General features: G+C 46.0%; 2 protein-coding genes across 8 annotated transcripts in view; one reads left to right on the top strand and one right to left on the bottom strand.

The window, feature by feature from the left end:
* NLG-5 (neuroligin 5) overlaps nucleotides 1-21214 on the bottom strand; it is a 185658-nt gene that overhangs the window by 27861 nt on the left and 136583 nt on the right. For all 7 annotated transcript variants that reach the window (XM_089072245.1, XM_089072247.1, XM_089072243.1 and 4 more), the window contains one exon: nucleotides 3006-3674. In XM_089072245.1, the coding sequence (XP_088928371.1) occupies nucleotides 3006-3230 (225 nt within the window). In that variant the 5' untranslated portion in view covers nucleotides 3231-3674. The remainder of the gene's footprint in view (nucleotides 1-3005; nucleotides 3675-21214) is intronic.
* On the top strand, nucleotides 10902-13385 carry AP-1mu (adaptor protein complex 1, mu subunit). Its single transcript, XM_011647904.3, has 2 exons — nucleotides 10902-11078; nucleotides 11453-13385. Exon 2 carries the CDS (start codon nucleotides 11458-11460, stop codon nucleotides 12724-12726), a length of 1269 nt encoding a protein of 422 aa, XP_011646206.1. The 5' UTR covers nucleotides 10902-11078; nucleotides 11453-11457; the 3' UTR covers nucleotides 12727-13385.

Below are 21214 nucleotides of genomic sequence, written 5' to 3'. Positions count from 1 at the left end.
ACCCTCGGCAGAGACCTGGGGGTGTGTTTATCGGGCGAAATGAAGCGCCCGAGAGGGAGGGAGCGAGAAGGAGGGTGGCTTGACGGTAATGTGGTTCCAAATAATACCTACATGTAAGATATCTCCTTTTAGTACGCGTACTTAAAGCGGATCCCATGCGAATCGCGTGGCTGATTCTTCGCTTCAATCCCGCTTTGCAACGAACGCCTCAATTATTTCGCTTTTCGCTCGCAGCAGTTAATAAATAAGCATTGTTCGCCAAAGTATCGAAGTTCCAGCGAGACGCTGCAATATCCTGTATAATTTATATACGCGTCTTACACAGACTTGATAGGAGCGCGGAGATGAAATTCCGGGAATCGCACGCGCGGGGCACTCTGGATTCACCCTCCCCCCCCCCCCCCTCCTCTCCTCCCTGGCGATCCTTTTTCGACGCGGGCGCGAGTGAATTTCCAGCGAGCGCGACGACGACGCGCAAATATCAAGCGTCAGGAAAGTTAAATAACGCGCAGAGATGAAAGTTATACTCTCACGTCGTGGATCGGTCGCGTTTATTGTCCGTACGGCGCGGATTGATGCCGGGGCGTCAAATTGGCCAATTTCCCTCCCTCGATTTCCCGGCGGTCAGCGGTCCGCGAATTTATTTTTCGCCCATATAAAGCCGCGTCGGCGGTGACGGCGGTGACGGCGGCGACGGCGACGGGGGTGTGGTAGGTGAGGGTGGAGGGGGATGATATCCCGCCCGCGGATACTTTAGCGCGGAATTCGCCGGCTCGTATTGCGAGCGAGCGTGGCGTTGAACGCTGCAGGGTTGAATCATCGGACGTCCATCGATCCGCCCCTTGTCGATATGAATATCTATTAGACGTAATTGATGTCTACCATCCGGCGTAGCGAATGCCGTGGTAAATGTCAAATCGGCCTCGCCCACTCTGACTGATCGGTGTTGTGAAAATGCTCCGGCACGGCGATAGACGAGCTGCCAGCAAATTGTCTTCTGGAAAAATTTCACTGTCGTTGGGGACATCGAGATATCGAACCGCTTTTAGTTTCCGCTCCGGTGACACATAGCTATGCGGAGTGTATAGACGCTATGCGGAAATAGAACGGAGGGATAAGAGACGAGAATTTTTCGATTCTGTACCCACGCGCGCGCGCGCGCGCGCGTATTTCGTATTTAATTATTTTAATTTCGTTTACAGAATTTCGAATTTCGTGTGATAAAAGACCGTTTTTGCTCTGCGAACTCTTTTGTGATGTACCGTATTTCACGAGAGAATGGTCTTGCTGCATTCTTTTGAGGAAATGTGTGCTTAATTGAGAGAAAATGTATGTCTAACTGCGAAAATAGGAGGGGAAAGTTATTAAGAGGTCGGAACACGTGTTCTTAGTTAATTAGAGCCGCTATAACGCTGCAAAAAAAAAACGCAAAATGGATATAAGAGCTATCGGTTGATAAAGATACTTAGCAGGCAAAGAGAAGTTTTAACGTCGGGTCGACAGCAAGATTTAGATGCGGTAATAAGTTCAGGGGATGAGAGGAGAAATTGACGCCACAGGAAAGGAAAGCCGGGGGAGAAGGTCTGCAAAGTTTGTGGGAGTGATAGGAGGACAGTAACGCATTTAATGAAAGAGCACGTTGGTGGGCAACGAGAGAAGGAAAAAAGGGAAAAGGTGTCGGGCACTGAGAACGATGAGTTAGATTGGACGGAACAAGTGATGAGAAAAAGGGACGCAAAAAGTGGAAGTAAAGCGCAGGGAAAGAGAGGATACGCGACGACGCGGTCAAATTTAAGAGATGGTGGGAAGACAGTAGTGTGGAAGTAATTGAAATCACAAGATTAATGCGCCCGGGACACACCGACGTTCCTCGGGATGTTAATGAGAGAACATTAGATATAGTTCTTATCTTCGTTTTTGCAGAACGGACGCTTCGCGAATTCAACGTGTGATTAAAAATCTCGCCGAAGCGTCACTTTTATTCGTATACACATTCTGAATGCACATTCAAACTCTTTTTTTAAAAAAAAGAAAAAAAAAAGAAAAAAAAAGTCGTTCGTTTTAAAAGCGGCACTATTAACACTGCCATTATATCATATACTGCGATATCAACGAGAATAGACAGCGCATTGTTCGAATGGAAATTAATATGAATTATCAGTAACATAGAACTCAATAGAGAGTACTCCGTGCGTGCTGGCATTATTATAATTATTATTTCGATATTAGTTAACAAGACATTCAACCGGGCGCACGTTTATGCAGCTCTTAACCAAAATTGATTCACATTTCGCACATGAACCGCAGCGGGAGATTAATTCATGTTCAAGATATTATCCCTTCCTGTACATATAATATCCAAATATTCATGCCATCACATATCCTAACTACCACCCGTTCTCTGTATAAACAAGAAGAATAGACCTGCGCGAGAGATTCTGCAATCGATTGCCATTGAATGCCGTTCTATGCTATAGCAACTTCTATTCTACATCGAGAAAGCTAACACAAGGGACTATTTTCTTTCATAAAAGATATCAAAAAAAGTCCTAGTATTAAGATAATAAAACAACGTTACGCATTGTCACGAATAATTAGTAGCTCTCGAGCGAGTTTTTCCGCGAACGATGGCGAACAGAAAAATTCCGCTTTCGCAGGGTCAACCCGGCCATAAATCTCGCTTTTCGCCGTATACATCCCGGAAACAGTGACGTAACGCGTAATACTGTCGGGAACGGGCCGATCCGCGAATCACGATCCGCCATTTACATCGGGCCGAAGCCGATGTCCGAGCGGGCTTCACTACGTGCCCGTTCCACCTGCCTGTAGGATATCCAAATCCTGCTGGGGATGTGGTTCGTCGCTCGATACCCTACACCCTGTCACTCTCCTTCTCCTCCTCCTCTTCCTCCTCCTCTTGCTCTTCCTCCTCCCCCACTTCCTCCATCCTTCTCCTCTATCCCCTCCCGCGGCTTTAGTTCCTAGCAAGAAGAATCGATACATACCTGAAGTATTCCACGTATCTGTCCGCTCTTCGTCTCGACGATGCGCGAGGCGTAGCGGGTCGCGGCCTGTGAGGAAGCCGCGCGACTGCGGCCGGTCAGAATTAACAGGATGATCAGGGATAGCACGACAAGTCCTACGCGCGGTGAGCAACGTCCGGGCCTGATCAGGCACCGACTCGTGACCAGCGGCCGGCTCCGGGCCGCCGGCTGGCATGGCAGCGGCATGACAGCATTTGCTGGCGGCCACCTGCAGCGACGCCACCAGCATAACCGTACGGCGACCTTGGTCGTCGGTGGACAGCCGTGCTGATCGGGCCAGCCGGGTGGTATCTCCGGAGTATCTCGAGAGTGGCGGCACTCCGCTCGGATTTCCGGAAGACTGTCTAATCCGTTCGCAACGTACGGCGCCTCGACCACGTCCCGCAAGCCGCTCCTCCGTAATCCCGCATTACTGGTCTGGCAGTCACTTTTCTTCCGCGCGTTTTATTCCGCTCTTAACTCCTTCCTCCCTCCCCCACCGGCGGCTTCGAGACCGGAGTCCAAGTTAAATTGCTCTCAAAACATCTTGAATAAGAAAGTTGGTAGACGACCGGCCTCCGCGCCACCGCTGCCGCCACCGCCGATGTGCACGGTAGACGCCTTTGGACGTTGAAAAGAGCAGGTTCCGGTCTGTAAGTAAACGAGAAAATGCGGTGTAATGAAATGCCTGTAAAATTCATCATTTTCTTTTTGATAACAGCTCTGCACGCGTTTTACATGAGCTAAAGGTAATGCAAATTACACTTGTTTATAATATTGTTACGTAGATCGTGTAATTTCTGAATGAGAATGACGTCATCATAAATATAAAAATACGTTCAGCGATGAATTCTACTTTCTTACACAAAGAGATCGTACGCAAAAAGGGTTTTTTGTCTATGTTTGTAATTACAACAATGGGTCTATCAATATGAACACATCGCGCTGACGCCATTGGGACTTGCCATTTATCATTTTTTCAAAATCGTTGATCCGCATCCGGTTTTGTGGTAAGTCCGCTCGGTTGGACGTGACACTCTGACGAACGGGCGCGATCCGATTGATCGGCAGCTTCCAAATTTATGGAATTCGCCAGTCCGGTCGCGCGCAAGTGTGCAGCGTACAGGGCGATTAATGCGTTTAATCGAATCAATCACTTTATTAATTAATTCCACGATCGGTGCAACGCTCCGCGATCGGTCATTAAATAAATCGGATTCCATTGCATTGTTAAAATCGTAATCACAATCGAATCCAGGTTTGTAAACCTCCTAGATTAAACTACTCGTGGAACTACTAAATGCACATTGGGACATTTAGTAATTCATCTCTTTCTCTTCCTTACCGAGAAGAAATGATGAAGAAATATTTGTGAAACTTGGAAAATTGTGCTCGGAATGAAAAATGCATAAACAAACTCAAAGAGGAAGAGACCCTTAATAGTTACGTCAATCATAATTTGCGTAATGCTATTTTTCTTCAAATCTCGTGAATTCGGTCGCGAAAATGCGGAAAAACGCCTTCGCAAACTTCGCAGCCGAGTGAACCGAATACCACGAGCGGCCGCATTATCTTAAGTCTCGGAAACGAAAGGAAGGGAAGGGAGGTGAGTGCCGCGGCGCGGATACAACCGACCGAGGTGGTTGACGCGAGGACGACTGAGACGAAGGGTTGCGGGAGGGTGGAGGAGACAGCGAGGCACTGATTGCACCGGGAAACTTATCTCCCCGCAGGACATCTCGCTGATCAATCCCCTCCTTCTGGTTTCAATCCCCCGCATTTCTGAGCCCTTCCCCGACCCTCTTCTACCCCTCCTCCCCCTCCCTCCTCTCCCGCCACTTTTCCCTGCGCCGTATTTCCACTTAGGGTTAACGGCGGCTCTGCTGGTTTCGCTTCGCGAACTTCCTCGTCCGCTAACGATATCACCGCCAATGGCTGATTTAAATTTTTAATCGCGGCTGCATCGTTCCCGATGGCGGACGTGGTGATTGGCATCGTCCATTCGAATCTTCATCTCTTTTTCCCTTTCTTCCTCTTTCCCTCTTTCATGGAAATTTTCTTTCTATTCGGTCGTTGCGAATTCAGAGCTGACGGAAAACTGATTAATTAGAAAGCGAAATGGGATTCGTCAAATCAATTTCTTTAGCTTACATTTCCTCAGTTCGTTCGCAAATGTGCGAGCATAAACTTTTCTTCGAGACTAAGGCTCTGCCTTTTGATGATATTAACGTACCCTCTCGAAATGTATAACAAGATAAGAGTAGAAATCATTACGCGTTTTTCGTTACGCGTTAATTCATTACGTTAAATTTCATCATCGGCGTTTTAATGAGTTTCCGCCGTAACTTCGTGCTTAAAGCGCACATAAATTATTGCTTGTATTATCAAACTTTTAAGTAAATCCATTTACTCGACGCGAATGCGTTTCCGTCGTGTCGTCGCGTTACATTATAACTCCGTACGTTATATTACGTAATATGATTTATTTAACGTAAATGGATGGCAACGGTTCGGACGAGAAATATAACGGTTAGGTGTCTTTTGGCAGTTTCGTTATATCGCCATTCTCCGACGGTGCGCATCGACAACGCGTTTTCCCAAGAAAAATCGGCGACGATAATAGATACGGTGCCCGTTGGGGAATAAGTACTTACAATAAATTACAACTTTGATATTCAGAACTTTCTAAGGCGCGGAGAAATACGAGATAAAGTTCCTTGTTCCGGTTTATTTTTCCCAAATCGATGCGCTCGGGTCTTCGCTTCATTATGATACCGCAATTTATGTCACTTTTTTTTTTTTTACTAGAACATAACAGGCGCGCGCTATGCTTTTCATATTACATATTTTTATATTATTCGTTGATGATAGCGTACCATCGGTGAAAAATAGAAACTCATTCATCCTCATCTGTTCATCTTATGTTTGTCCTTGTTCAAACTCGATTCAAAGTTTCATTCGCTACTAACCTCACCCGCCTTTTACAAATTGTCATTTGCAAATTGACGGTAACTCACGAAATTAGCGCAGCAAAAGAACCAATCGGCATCGAGTTGCCGCGGCAACAATAAACTTTGAGAAATGCGAGTAATCGAATTAGCTTAACATCTCCTTTTTTATAAAGGATTCGTGGCATGAACATCCATTTTAAATCCGTCGTAAGAATTATTATCGCGAAACTGTAAGAGGACCTTCTGCGAAGAGGAGATAGAGAGAGGCGGGTCAAAGGGTAGAGGGTTCTCGATCGCTATCAAACTCACGTGCGTTTGCTTAATCCATTATGCATCTTGCCTAACCGATTTAACTGCGAGGTGATATCGATCCTAATGAAACCTCGGCATAAGAGCGCGGTGATCGATAATCGCGATTAGATCGGCGAACGTGGGTCAATTCGGTTATCGCGCGAGCAACGCGCGAGACTTTCCGTCGTTCTGGAATGGAACACCGAAGGCTAATTTAATTCAAGCCTCAATTATCGGTCGTACCGATCCCCCAGGCGGCACTAACTTTCGCCCCCTCGATGTGGCGTTCGCCGTTCCCAGAGGAGACGGCCCTAGGAATAGGCGTGTAATATAACTGCGCCAGGCCCTCCGCCAGCCTTGTGTGTGCTATATCGCTTTATCTTCGCGCTGACGTTTTCATCCGTGAGAGAATCGACAACAAAAGGATATATCGATATTGACCAGGCTCTCGCTCTCGTAGCCGCTCGTCGCTCTTTCCACGGCCAGTCAATCCGACGACACGAACATTGTTTGTCATCCGTCACGCGCGCGTCCGGCAAGTCGCAAAACAAAAAATAACTATCACTTAAATTATAGTGTACTACTCGCGAAATTATCATTCCGCGTATTACAACAAACATTCACGAGGCAGATTAATCTCGGGATGAGATCGCGGACGACAAAAGTTTTTAACTACCTTTTTTTTCGTTATTGAAGTACGACGCCGAGTTATATGGGATATTCCGTTATTGCGCCATCTCCGCCGGCGTATTATTACAAGTCTTGCGTTAAATTGAAGCTTCCTCCCCCTCCCCCCTCCCCCCCCCGACAACGTTTATTATTCCAAGTGCCTTAGAGGCAATTCCATTTTTCGAGATTCCTGTCAAGTTTCTCCACTCTTTAACGGCACCGGTAATTTGCCCAAGCTCGAGGACTTCCTAAAATTTCTTAAAGTAGTCTCTTTTGAAACGTTCCGCGGATTGTGCGACGAGGGAAGTCTCGAGCCGTCATTGTCTGCACCTCGCGACTCGCAGCCGGGCGTTTGAGAGAGCGACGAGCGAAAAAGAGGATGGAAGAGGATGGGGTTACGAGAAAGTCGACCGGCGGAGGAAGGAAAACGCATTCGTTCGCCGTGAAGGAAAAGCTCCCTCCTCCCCCCCTGCTCGTCTCTCCACCTGCCGATGATTTGACTTTATAATCGAGTCAGCCTCGTTCAATTACAATGGAATCTCTCGTGGAATTTGCCGCAAACAGTGCGCGATTCAGTGCGGCCCGATCGTGTTCCCCGGTAAATATTCGCCCGGTCGGCACTCCGCGCCGGATGCATAAGCCGTGCGCGACGAATGATTTTCAAGCTCATGATTAATTCACGGACGGGAAGCGCCGTTAGTTTCCTCCGAAAGGGGGAAATGCTGCTTAACCGGTCGGGGTATCGTAAACGAAAAATACCGTTCGCCGCGTACTCAAACAGGTAACACCCGCGCGCGCGCGCGCGCGCGCGGGAGGCATTATTATTGCTACGCTACGCTAGTAACGTTAATGTCGTATAAATGCCAAAATTTGATGTAATATTACGATCGTGCACGTCAATGCATGCTTATTCGAGATCACTCGTCGTTGTTGACGCATTCCATTATTCTCAACAAATACGCACGTCATAGAAATCACGCGCGGATTTCATACTCCTACGTAATAATATTCACGATGTTGTTATGTGTGAGAGAGAGAGAGAGAGAGAGAGAGAGAGAGAGAGAAATATCAGTATGAAACATTTATCAGGGCACAGCGCTTCGCGGCGAGGTGAAATTCAATGGAAAATAGGAAATCGAGATTCGACGAGAGGACACTCGTCCCGGGCCAAGCCTGTTTTCCTAAATACTGGGAAATGTTTATTGAGCAAACACATCTGGATGCATACGCCGCCGTTCGATCCGTATCTGTTCAATATTTTATGCTAAAACAACCGGGGAACTTGATCACACGCGCGGACGCGTAGGCTGCCGCCGCGCTCATCGCTCGTTAATGTATTCATTAGCGGGGACCATCCTGTATCTCGCCAGCCACGCTCGTTTAATCCAGAAATATTGTAGCGTTTTTTTCACCGACATAAATTATGACGCGCGTTCGAATCACTGCAATTAAAATGCCTTCATAGAAAAATTGCTTTAGAATAATTTCATCATCCACCATGAAATCAAGTTTAAATCCAACAAACAATCGTCCATTTTCAAATTCGCTGCTATAAATCACGTATTTCTGACGATCGTATATTACGAAAAACAAAAATTTCAACAAAATATACGAAAGATACATAATAAAAAATTCATATTAATAGAAATAACAAAAATTAATATTAATAAAAATAACAAAATTGAAATATAATATGTATGAAAATAATATTTTTCTTGGAAAATATAACGTTGGCGTGTTCGACAACTTTATTTTCCCCGTCGCGTTCATTCATTTTCGTTATTAATCAAGCGTAAAAAGCATAAAAATCAGCTAAGAGATACGATCCTCAAAAAACAGAGGAATGATTTGCGAATGATTGATGTGGTGGCGAAAGAGTTAAAAACCCGTTGGACGGATCCTTTCGGTCATTTTGGAATCCGGCTACAAAGCCGTGGAGAGGTCTTTTAGCCGGTATCGAATCTCCGCCAACGAAAATAAGCGCGATCGCAAAGCACGTAATGGGGATACGTCACGCTGACCGCAGATAACATGGTTGGAGCGACCGCTTGTGAATAGTTGAACGAATGTAGCGGTGATTTTCGAAGCGACCGGAAGTGCGCCTTTTGATGCCCGTTATAAACGTTAAATCGATTAGACGAGGCCGAGCTTTTACGCGCCGGGCGTAAATCGCGTTTCGAGCGTGCGGCACGCGAAACGGCATCGCGAGTTATCAGCGGAATCCGGCCAGAATTTTGTCGGGATCAATCGCTCGCGCGAAAAGATAAGCGCTTTGTTTCTTTCGCGCGTTTCATCCTCACCGGTAGTGTCACGTTATGAACCACGTAGGAGAAATAGAATGAGAATATGTGCAGCTCGCGAAACTAACGGTCTGGCTTACGTTCTGTCGATGCGGCTTTTGTGCCGCGCGACGGGATGTTACGTGTCACGCGTGTCGAAGCTTTTCGGGAAAGCGCGCGCGCGCGCGCGCGAGAGGCATTTTTTTTTATTTCGGCAGAATCTGTAAGCCGGCAATCACTATCGATGTATATTTGCAGCCGGTTTAATGCAACCGATATACCGCTCGCGTCTATCGGCATATGGGGCAAACGCTAAAAAATCGATCGAACGGCGCTGCCGTTAGCGCGGAGGTTGTTTACGATTCCGAAGATATATGCGAAACTCTTAAGACTTATTCGCGCCGCGATAAAATTTTAATCCGCGAGAAACTCGAGACGCGCGCGGCGGATCTCGCGTTATTACATTTCGCAATATCTAATTCATCTAATTTATCTTATCCTCCACGTTCGAAGGAGACATGATAAAGAAACGAGGATTTTTAGTTTGATGACCGATCTTAATTTTATGTGACCCGCATCTGGTACGAGGACCGTTCGATAAAATCGTCTTTATATTCGCTCGCTATTACTTAAATCTTATATAATAAACGTGATTCTCGCGAAAAGCCCGTCCCGACGAGAGAGAGAAAGAGCGACGCGCAATTCTTGTTTGTCGAATTTGCCTTGCAACAGTCTCGCCTTTATTTTCTGTTTTCAAACTCCGCACGGGATATCCTGCAGTGCGCTATCGCTCCTTTCCTCGCGGAGTAGCCTCGACGTTGAAATCTTCCGCCGAGATTAAATGACTTCCAGTTGTATAGAATCTTAATGTCGGAAGGCGCTACTTTGCCGGAGATACTGCGCGCTTTCTGCGAAACGGCTTCAAGTAGGATTTAATGTTTCGTGAAACACGGAGTACAGATTAAAATGCCTTAGACCGGATTTACCTCCGTTGCTGTATTAAGCGCGATTTTAGAAATATTTGTATCCGCCCGAATGAGTCCGGATTAACGAACAAAGAGAATGTAGTATAGTTTTATCGGTATTCTCCTCCTTTGGAGGATCTCCTTAAGTCTCTTTCCTCTTCAAGAATTATACACAGGCGAATTAAAAAGAGGTGTAGGAGATAAAAGTACATTATTCCGCGTAAAATGTTCTACAGACAGTGAGATTACGAAATATATATCGAAATATGTATCATAATAATTATATATTTATATGTAATAAAAAAAACATATATTAATATATAATTATGTATATAAATATATATTTATATAAATACACATAAATATCATGTACAGATATCAAAATATCTTTTATGCATTTCAAAACATAAGATATCATGATAAAATCATAAATGGTTCGCCTATACGCCATTTTTCATTTAGCTTTCCATTACTAATCTATTCTCTTTTCGCTCGGGGATTTAATGCTTTCATTATTATTTCTTACATACATTCGTCGCGTATTAATTCTATATCGACACACGCTATAGCAGAAGTCTCTATGGTCTTAAATGGATTCGTCATACCTTAATAACGACGTATCGACACGAGCATTTCTATTTTATACAACGTTCGAACGGCAAGCAGCGTCGCGGTCGATATGCCGCGTGAAGTTAGTCGTTGACGCATGCGCGCGACGCGCGCCTCGGACAACTTCGCGACGGTCCACAGTGGCAGCCCGGAAGCGCGAGGTGGTGGAGTTGTATTTTTTTCATCGTTAGATTTTGTCGTATCAATATCGTGGAAAGTCGTGCATCTAAATGTAAACGCAAGATACATAAAACGCACTTGGGGGATTCTCTCGCAGCGTCGTACTCTAGGGTAAATATATCAATATTCTTTCAGAACGATGCCGATACTTTCCATCGGAAAATTGATATGCATTAAATTTACTTGCATTTATTATTACTGCCTCACTTTCGCGATCTCTCCTTCGATACAATACGAATTATCATTTCACTGCAAACAATCTCTTGACAATCTCGTCTTGAAACTCTTATTTTGCCAATCATAACCTAAACATTCGGATGATATCGATCGCATTCGATAGTCTCGGTTATTAGAATAACAATTATGTTTTTGTAATAAGTGTCAATCGTACGCATTATTTCATATGTCTTTTTTTTTTTATTTAAAAGTAGAATTTCGAATATAGATAGAAGAAACTTAACCTCTCTTTCCTCTTTTGCTTACAGACAAGATGTCGACGTCAGCAATATACATTTTGGACGTAAAGGGCAAGGTGTTGATCTCGCGGAACTATCGCGGCGACATCGAGACCGGTGTCATCGAAAAATTCATGCCACTAGTGATGGAACGTGAAGAGGAGGGCAATCTTACTCCTATTATTCAGACACCGGAATGTACATACGCTTATATAAAATATAACAATTTGTATATCGTGTCTACTACTAAGAAAAATGCGAATATATCCCTAGTATTTGTATTCCTGCACAAGGTAGTACATGTCATGCAAGAGTATTTCAAAGAGTTGGAGGAGGAGAGTATAAGAGACAACTTTGTTGTCATTTATGAGCTCCTTGATGAGCTATTGGATTTTGGCTATCCTCAAACTACCGATAGCAAGATTCTGCAAGAATATATAACTCAAGAGGGCCACAAATTGGAGATTCAACCTAGGATTCCAATGGCTGTGACCAATGCTGTTTCGTGGCGATCAGAGGGCATTAAGTACCGCAAGAATGAAGTTTTTCTCGACGTAATAGAATCGGTAAATCTACTTGCGAATGCCAACGGGAATGTCTTGAGTTCGGAGATTGTAGGTGCAATAAAGATGAGAGTTTACTTATCGGGAATGCCAGAATTGAGATTAGGCTTGAACGATAAGGTCTTGTTCGAGTCGACAGGTCGCGGCAAGTCCAAATCTGTAGAACTGGAGGATGTCAAGTTCCATCAGTGCGTAAGACTTTCTCGTTTCGAGAACGATCGCACCATCTCCTTTATTCCGCCGGACGGCGAGTTCGAGCTGATGTCATACAGATTAAATACACATGTGAAACCACTGATTTGGATCGAATCCGTGATCGAGCGGCACGCTCACAGCCGAGTGGAGTACATGATAAAAGCGAGGTCGCAGTTCAAGCGTCGTTCCACGGCGAACAACGTGGAAATCGTGATCCCGGTGCCGAACGACGCCGATTCGCCCAAGTTCAAAACTACAATTGGCAGCGTTAAGTATTCGCCAGAGCAGAGCGCCATCACTTGGATCATCAAATCCTTCCCTGGCGGCAAAGAATATCTAATGAGAGCACATTTCGGGTTGCCGTCGGTAGTCGGCGAAGACGTCGAAGGCAAACCGCCCATACAAGTCAAGTTCGAGATACCATACTTCACTACGTCCGGCATTCAGGTGCGCTATTTGAAGATCATTGAGAAGAGCGGCTATCAAGCCCTGCCATGGGTGCGTTACATCACGCAGAATGGGGATTACCAGCTGCGGACGAATTAACTACTCGACACCGGGGCCGATGAATATCTCAGAATCTCGGGCCTCTTTGTTATGCCCGAATACGACGACTAGAAGCGACTAGAGCGTCCGAGAGAAACCGGGATTGGTAATCGTTTATCTTATCACTTTTGATTCGAACACAAAGCAATGGCCAGTGAGAAAACGCGCGGAACGCGACATAGAAAACGAATCGAATTTTCGAATATCGATTCCGGCTTTTTAGGAAGATTTATATTAACATTCCTCTGAACGGGCTAACGTTTCGAAAGATCCTTTAAAAATATTTTACATTTGAAATACAACCGTGTTTTAAAGAGTACTTAATTCAAATGAGATTTTATTCGACGTCGCGACTTTTATATATATATATATGTCAATTTATTTTTTTTAAACATGATGATAATGGCACAGCATCTAATAAAATACAATCTTGCAATAAGATCATGTAAATAAATAAATCGATAATTCATTTTGTAATATTTTCCTTCGACAAGGCGAATTCGTGAAAGTGCGGAGGCTCGATATTGATTTAAACTGAATAGTATTATACCAATAAAAACTGTCATGTTTAATAATTGTAATATTACCGATATATGTCGTTACGACATTAGTGTAAGAGAGATAGCATGAAAAATGTATTAAATTTTTAAGAGAAATGACGAGAGGAGTTGTTCGTTTCTACAATTTCCATCTCTTTTCGCCCTGTAGGGCTCCCCGTTCCTCTAAGAATTTTCCCAATCCATGGAAAATCGAATCATATTCGGCACGATCATAAATGTCGAAGGGAGGGAGGGGGAGGGGAAGAGAAATATCTCGCGAAAGAACTAGCGTTCGCGCGGCGCGCGGGGGAGGAGGACACGAAAACGCGATTAGAGCGGAATGGAAAACGGCGGAAGCCCGAAATCTTTTTATTTCAGTCTCCCTTTCTGTCGCGCGCGGCACCGCAGCCCGGAACGCAGCTCGCGGTATGCAAATTTTTTGGCATGGGCGCACGAGCGTGTAATAATTTTATGGAAATCAGTAGTCCCGCCAAGTACTCGCGCTCGTACAGAGTTTCGCGCTCGCGCGACGCGACGCGAAAAACATGCACGAGAAAAAAAAAGCTCTCCCCCCTCCCCCTTTCTCTTTCTCTCTATAGCGCGATACGATGCGAGGTGACGCTTTCGAAGTGGCCGGGCATTACACCGGTATCGAGAGAAGTGCGACGTTCGCATGCTTATCTCGTATTCATCTAGCGGCGCTGGACACATTTTTTGTTCTCTCCCCTCCTTCCTCCCTTTCTTTTATCCCGGACCGGCCCCCGTCGTTACGAGCTGCATTACGGCGCGCCGGCGGTATGTAACGGTCGCAGATAACGGCGGTAATGTTCGGTACCGCATAGATAGTAATCGGGCTGGAAATGGGTAAAAGGGGGTTGTTACGAGTGAATTAGCGGATCCGCGAGCGCCGTGCAACGTGTTCGAAATACTTGGAGCGAGATCCGAATACATTTGGTATTGAGAAATTTCAATAGGGCCGTCGCGAGGAAAATGTGGGGTATGCTTCGCACGTAATTTCGTCTCTTTTTTTTTTCTTGGCCGCAACCTAAATATGTAACGATATCGCTTTCCGCGCCGGTCGGTTATACGGTGTCATTTTTCCATTTGACTACACAATTTTCTGATATTTCTATTACGTTTACTACCCGCGTTACATCTTGTCCGATATAGGAATTTTGTCGCGAAGAAAAATCGATGGGGGGGGGGGGGGGATCGGACGATGTGCCCCTATTTCTGGAGCGAGATAGCAATAACGATCTCGGCCGGTGTAGTTCGGGTCGCTCCCGGTATCGTAATTAACTCGTTAGATCCGTTCAATTAAATACAAGAGCGAAACGAGAGGGTTTTTAGCACCATGCCGCGCCCCATCGCTCTCGTAACGGTGGATCCTGCGGAAAGAGGGAAGAGAGAAAGAAGCTGGGAAAAAGAAGAATCACCGCCGACTCGAGTACAACTCCCGCGGAACGGAGGAGAATTTCTACGTTGGAATTCGGGTCGAGTAATTCCAAAGAATTCATATTCTCCCCTCCCTGCCCCCTCTCTTCTGTCGTTGTATTGTAGAACCGCTAATGGAAAAAGTAAATTTACCAGTCCAGTCGAGAAAATCTGATCCGATCTCGACGAGGATGTCCGGTGAGGATAATGGGATGCGCGCGGAGAGGAACTTCTGAGAATTTCCTCGTCTCTCCGCCCGTCGTCTTGCAACGTCCGTTTCCACTTGAGTGTCACGCGGCTGTGTAGAATCGGGGAAATTCTGGCGGTGACGATTTAAAGTTGTGTACTCGAGTGCACCCAACGTTTCAGATCATCTCTCTCTCTCTCTCGTTCTCTCCGCTCCTCGTGATATTAAAGTTTATCCGGGAAGACACGTACGCGCGCGCGCGCGCGTGTACACACGTGCACACGTACGAAGGAAGACGGCGGAAGAAAGTTTCGAGAGTCGCGTTGTTAACGAGTTGTTCAAAAAAGCACCGTCTCGATCGATATCGAGTGCACTGTACAACGAGCGGAGCGCAAGAACCGAGTAATTTAGTCCGCTCAAGCGGGAGAGTAGATGTACCCTCCATCCCCATGCGGGGGGATGGGGGAGGAGGGGAGGAGGGTGGGAGATTCGCGAACTTCGGTGACTGCGGATCCGGACCGGAGTTTAGCGCTAAATGCGAGTATCCGTTCGAAAGCTCCAGGCCGAGTATACACGTCGGTCAAGCGTTTCGCGAATTTAATGCTAAACGCGGCAGCCCGAGCTCTTACGCTCGTAATGAAGATGAGAGGCGAGACGCCCAATTATAAAAAGTCAATACCCGCGCGGATATTTACCCGCACGATACGCACATGTGCGCGCGCGCATACACGATGTGTATTTAAAATTAAAGGAAATCGCCATCGCCATCGATATTTCAATGAAAAGTAGAAAAAGCTCGGCTCGGCGCGGCGCGGCGCGGCGCGGCGCGACGCGGCGCTTTTTATCCGCGCGCACTGTAATTTATATCGTGTATTATCGGTATATATACGTTCGTCCGTATTAAATATACGCAAGCGTATTAAACACGACCGGCATATTCCGCCGAGAGGAGAGAGGAAATGATATTAAAATAATTTCGTTGTGGATATATTCCCCGGCTAATTACGCGCGGGACGCTTCTATCCTATCTACATAATGACATGCACAAAATGGAAATATCGAGCTGCTATGAAATCAATTATTGTTGATAATATTAATCACCAATTGTGCTCAATGTCACTATCCGTCTCCTCCTGGCTTTGATAGAATTATTCGAGCGCGCGCGGTGTTACACAATGTTGCGCGCGGAAGATTCCTTGAGGGGAATGTTGTAATGAAACTCCTACGTTTAAGTAAATAGCTCCGAAGCGACGAAATATTACATAGTTGTCGCGCGGCATTCGGGGGGCTACTTTAAATAGTTATCATACTCCCGTTACGTGTATCACGTATTCATCGTGTATCGTTACATGGTCTTTCGGCGTCATCGGCGTTGGCGAGACCGACTTTGTCGGGGAATATGACTCATCTCTCACTCCCAAACGAAACGCGTGTTTCGGGGATGGTGAATAAAACATGTACCCTCCATTTCGTATGCATGCTCGCATATTCATCGTACATGAAACATATTAGTCGGCAACAATAATTTTTTCACTATTTGCATACACACGATCGTGCGGGGAACACGCGTTCGTTTGGCGTTAAAATACAGATTGTGAGACACGGTTTTCGCCCAAATTCGGCGCGATCGCCGAATCAAATTATTCGAGACGATGAATTCCGATGTCCCGTTTACAATCGTTCCTGATGAAACCTCGCGCCAAATAGCCACGTTTGTTACTAATTGCGCGCTTTGAACATACAAACCGTACTCTTGCATTTCCGCACTCATTTACATTTGTGCGTCATTAATTTCGGGCCCATGTCGAAAATCACTGTGCGCTGAACGTTCGCTTCCTCGCGCGTGGTGTCAATTAATTAAAATATTTCATAGGCTCTCCTGGCGAGGGATAAATTACGAGGGAAAACGCGCGTCGGTGGCGATTTATTAGCAAACTCCAGCCGCCGGCGCTAACTCCGCTCTCGCTCTCCGCGGGTGATTTTTTTATTCTGCAGTAGTAAAGGTCAACCGTAAAAGCGGCGTCGCGCGCCGCCGTACTGGACGCCGCGTATTTCCCTCTGCGTTCGAAAGGGAGGTACTTTATCGCGAGTGCAACTTCCCGCGCGGTGTAATACTAACCGCCGGTGTTTACCACAATGCCGTTATATTATAAGTCCCGTGAAAGCCGCGTGAACTTCCGCGAGACGTGCGCCAGTACACGCTCGAGCTCGTGCGGTGCAGTGTGTTTTTAGAGGAGTTTGGCATTGGCAAACTCAATTCGAGTTTATGTTCCTTGTGTGCAAAGTGCTCGCAACGAAGTTACGATGCACGAAAATACGCCGTTATGAGTCCTAAAGCTATCCATCCCCGGCTAAAATATACATATTCTCGCCTCCTGCGCGACACACCGTGCTGTTTTTCCGCACGCGTTAAGACACGTTTTACGCGCCGAATACTTCCCGAAACTTCGTCCCGGGGGGCGTCGGTTTACTTATTTACAAAATTAGTGCCGTGTCTTATCATCCTGAGTGTTCGCCTGCTAAATGCATATCTCCGAGATATTGGACTGATCTCGAACTGTTTCTGCTCGCCGGAATACGTTATTAGTTTCAATATCAGAGAGATCTTGCGCTTTCGCAATTACACGAGATATTACATGGGAGAAGATCTAATATTCACATCAGGAGCACGGAATAAATTATAAAAAAAGGTTTCGAGTATCGCGGCGGAGGTCTTAATGCAGTGCACACACAATTTTGTTGTCGTTTGAAAGACGAGGCCGCGCTCGCGGAGTAAAAGCCGAGCGCCGTGCCCTTAGTTTGCAGATCGTCTATTTCGTAGATGAGCGAGCAAATAAACTTTGACGAGCAGCGAGCTGCGTGCACGCAGGACGGAGCTTCCGGCCGACAGTCTCGAGAGCGAAATTGTGAGTTATGGGACGCGCGCGAAAAAGCAGCATTTACCGCAGTCGTTCGTTTAGGCAGCGAAGGCAAAGCCAGCGCTCGAGAGCGCGCTCTCGCAAATAGTGCCCCGCATTTGATTTATCACCGACCGAAAAAGACGGGTTTGAGGTCGCACGTGGAAGGGAATAGAAGAGAAGGAAAGGGAATCCGGGAGAGAGACAGAGAGAAAAAAAGAGAGAGAGAGAAGTTGGGCTTTGCCGAGGGAAGCCAGAGCGCTCGGAGCGGAGAGAAGGTGAGTGTTAAGCTTCCGTAGGGTGGCTGCTCGCGTTTGCGAAGGGTGACAAAACGCCACCCCTCCAGGCAAGACCACGGCGATCCGTCACTTGGCTGGGAGCCAATCGGGCGCGAGGGAACTTCCTTGTTTTCGTCCTGCGACTTCGACGTCTGATTGCAAATTACATCTTCTTCCCCCTCTCCCTCCCCCCCCCCTCTCGTTCGAACCGCCGCGCCGTTCCGGACTGTCCCATCGCGGCGATCCCGTAAGATCGTGGTGATTTTCGCAGGGCTCAAACCTGATCCGTCGTTGTAGCCTTCCCCCGCCCGAACGTCGGTTGTTTGTCATGGTGCATTAAAGTGCCACGATCCGATCCCGCGATTTTCAAGACGTAGGTAGGAGTAGTTAACCCTTGCTCCGGCGAACCCGGGCTTTTTCAGACCCGCAATCTCCATAAGACCAGTTTTTTTTTCCCATGCAAAATCCATTCGTCTAGTGGAGAGAAATAGATGTCGTTTGTCCGTATCTCAAAGTTATTTAGCCACGCGATGCAGTTCGGTGCACGCGGTCGGATGTCGCATGTAACTGCAATTCGCGTTGTTGTCCCTTGTGTCTATCGACACAACGGTAGTTCAGCTTTAAACTTATCGAACGCAGGCCCTACTACGCGCTATCGCCGCGTATTTAGTAAACGCGGGAGCTGCCTGATTCCCATTCCCTCCCACCGAGCTTTGTTTATGTTAAGTGTATGCAACGTGTTACATCTGCTGAAACTTAGAAACTATGCAACTATGTTTGGCACTCGCGGAGCCCCCCCGCGATAAGGATCCGCGCACTGCCTCTTACGCGTCGTATCGATAACGCCCCGTGCCAAATAATTTCCTCCGTGTCTCCGGAGAAATTTGACGTTCGCTCGACATTCATTTTCCGCAACTTGAGCCCTCAGACAATCAGACGAATCATCTAATGCCGTCTCGCAAATGCATAAATGGCTCCCCGCGCGAACGTCGCGTCGCCGTTCCGACATTATAAACCGCAGAAAAAAGGGAAGGTAAGAAGAAACAGAGTCGAGGGAAATGTCGGGGAAATTACGAGAAATTCCGGTTTCGTCCCGGTTTCGCACCTCGAGTCGCCCTGCCGGCTCGTTCCGTCCGAAATTATTCGCGCGTCCGCCAAATTGGTGGATAGTGCGAGACGGGAATCGTCGTTGCGCCATTTGCGAGAGCTGTATCCAGCCAGGATGGTGGTCGTTTTATTTACATAACGCACTGTCGAAACGTCGACAATTGAGAGATCGACATTACCATGGTCCCCGCGCGCGATGTAGCGCGCGATGTCCCCTTTACCACGCATTTGCATACAAGCATACGCCGACAAACAACACCATCGTGCGCGCACTGCAGCACTCGAATGCATTAACCCCCGGGGTCTCAACCGAAGGGACACGCCGACGTCTCCAGACTCCGGCTCCGTATTTGCATTTACCGATGTGTCCGCCTGTTTGCTTCCCTCCGCCCGGGAAGGGGGCGAGAGAGCTCCGTGGAGGAGTCGCGGGGATGCGCGGGGATGCGCCAACGCGCGAGTGCACGGCGACATTTTTCTCCGGGTCTTATCGTTCTTTTTCGAAAACTTTCGTCGCATTTATATTTATATTTACGCGCTTTTGTTGCGAGCACATAGCGATATCGAAAGATTTTTATTGTCAAAAGTCGGTAAAATAAACGACACCCGGGGTAAAAGCGTACGGAAATTTGTTACGTTTCTCCCTCGGCGTTTCTAACCTGTATACTATTCGATTAGCGATTTTTTAAAAATTTTCTTTGATAAAGGATTCATACGGTGCTCATACATAGACATACACGCATATAGACACGTAGACGTACACATACGCATTGAATATTACGTTTTATTTTGCAATTTACAGTATCCTATAACTAATATTTAATAACTATAACTCCTATAACTAATATTAACTCCACCTCGATGTTTGCTATTTCGCGGATCTTAAAAATGTAAATCAATTACGTTCTATTTAGCTTTTCCTAGCGTTGCGCAGCACTGCAATAATCACTCAATTTAACAGAATTTATAACAGAATTTATAACAGATTATCATCATATATACATATATATATAAGCACAGATGATTACATTACGAGAAATTTAAAAAATACTTTATTTATATATTTATTTTAAAAGAAAATATGTTCTTTATTTCGCCGAGGCAAATTATTTCGTTACCGTCGAATTTTACTTTTCGACGCCTCAAAAAGGTCTCGTTCAAAAACTAAAATTTTAAATCAACTAATTTTAAATGAACCAGATCATTAATAATAATTACATGAAATTAAAGTTAAGGTGAATATTTGTTCACTTAACAAGTGATTGGCCTAACTGGAGTTTACGAGAGATGAAATTAACCCGACAGTTAGCCAATTAAACATAAGGGTGTTCCATCTAAACTCCGGTCGATGCTTCACAACCAAGTTCGAGTCAGCTCTTATTATTTCAACCTCCGAAACTTTAACACTGTGCATATATGTAATGTTATGCATGTCGGCCGCGCTTCTACCTCTGAATTTACGTAACCGTCATCTAGAGCTTACGGAGCTTTACTAAACATAGCATGAGCCATATTAGAAGTTTCGTGCCGCCGAGAGACCGCACGACATCTTTACCGTGCCAATATGTTTGCGTTATGAAAAAAATTTGTGTCCGAAATATTCGAGAAAACGAGATTACACGTTTAAGAGAAAAACGAGATCAGAGCCTCGAGGCTCTTCCTCCCTTGATAAATGTTACGCGTTATATCTAAATAGATAACGGTGTAACACACTACGTTGGATATGTAATCTACAGTCGTTTAATTTACACTGTCTAAAGTCATTTATGTCATTCATGATTATTATGATGGATTCGCAGGAGCTTTAACCGGGAATTAGCTATTACGTCAGATACTAGGTCGAGGCTCTCTCTCTCTCTCTCTCTCTCTCTCTCTCTTTCCCTCTCTCCCTCCCTCTCTCTCCCTCTCCCTTTCTCCATAAACGAAACGCGCGATTCGAGCCGGCTGCATACATTTGCATGCCTGTAAACGTAGATAAATTACCTGCGAGCGAGAGTAATGTGTCGATCCAGCTTGTACACCGGGATCCGTACTGCGAAATCTCTCTAG

Source organism: Pogonomyrmex barbatus, unplaced genomic scaffold, assembly GCF_055798465.1.
Source record: "Pogonomyrmex barbatus isolate J1 unplaced genomic scaffold, ASM5579846v1 scaffold13, whole genome shotgun sequence".
NCBI classification, from domain to species: Eukaryota; Metazoa; Arthropoda; class Insecta; order Hymenoptera; family Formicidae; genus Pogonomyrmex; species Pogonomyrmex barbatus.
The sequence above is the reverse complement of the archived record's forward strand: the minus strand, read 5'-3'. Positions and strand labels throughout refer to the sequence as shown.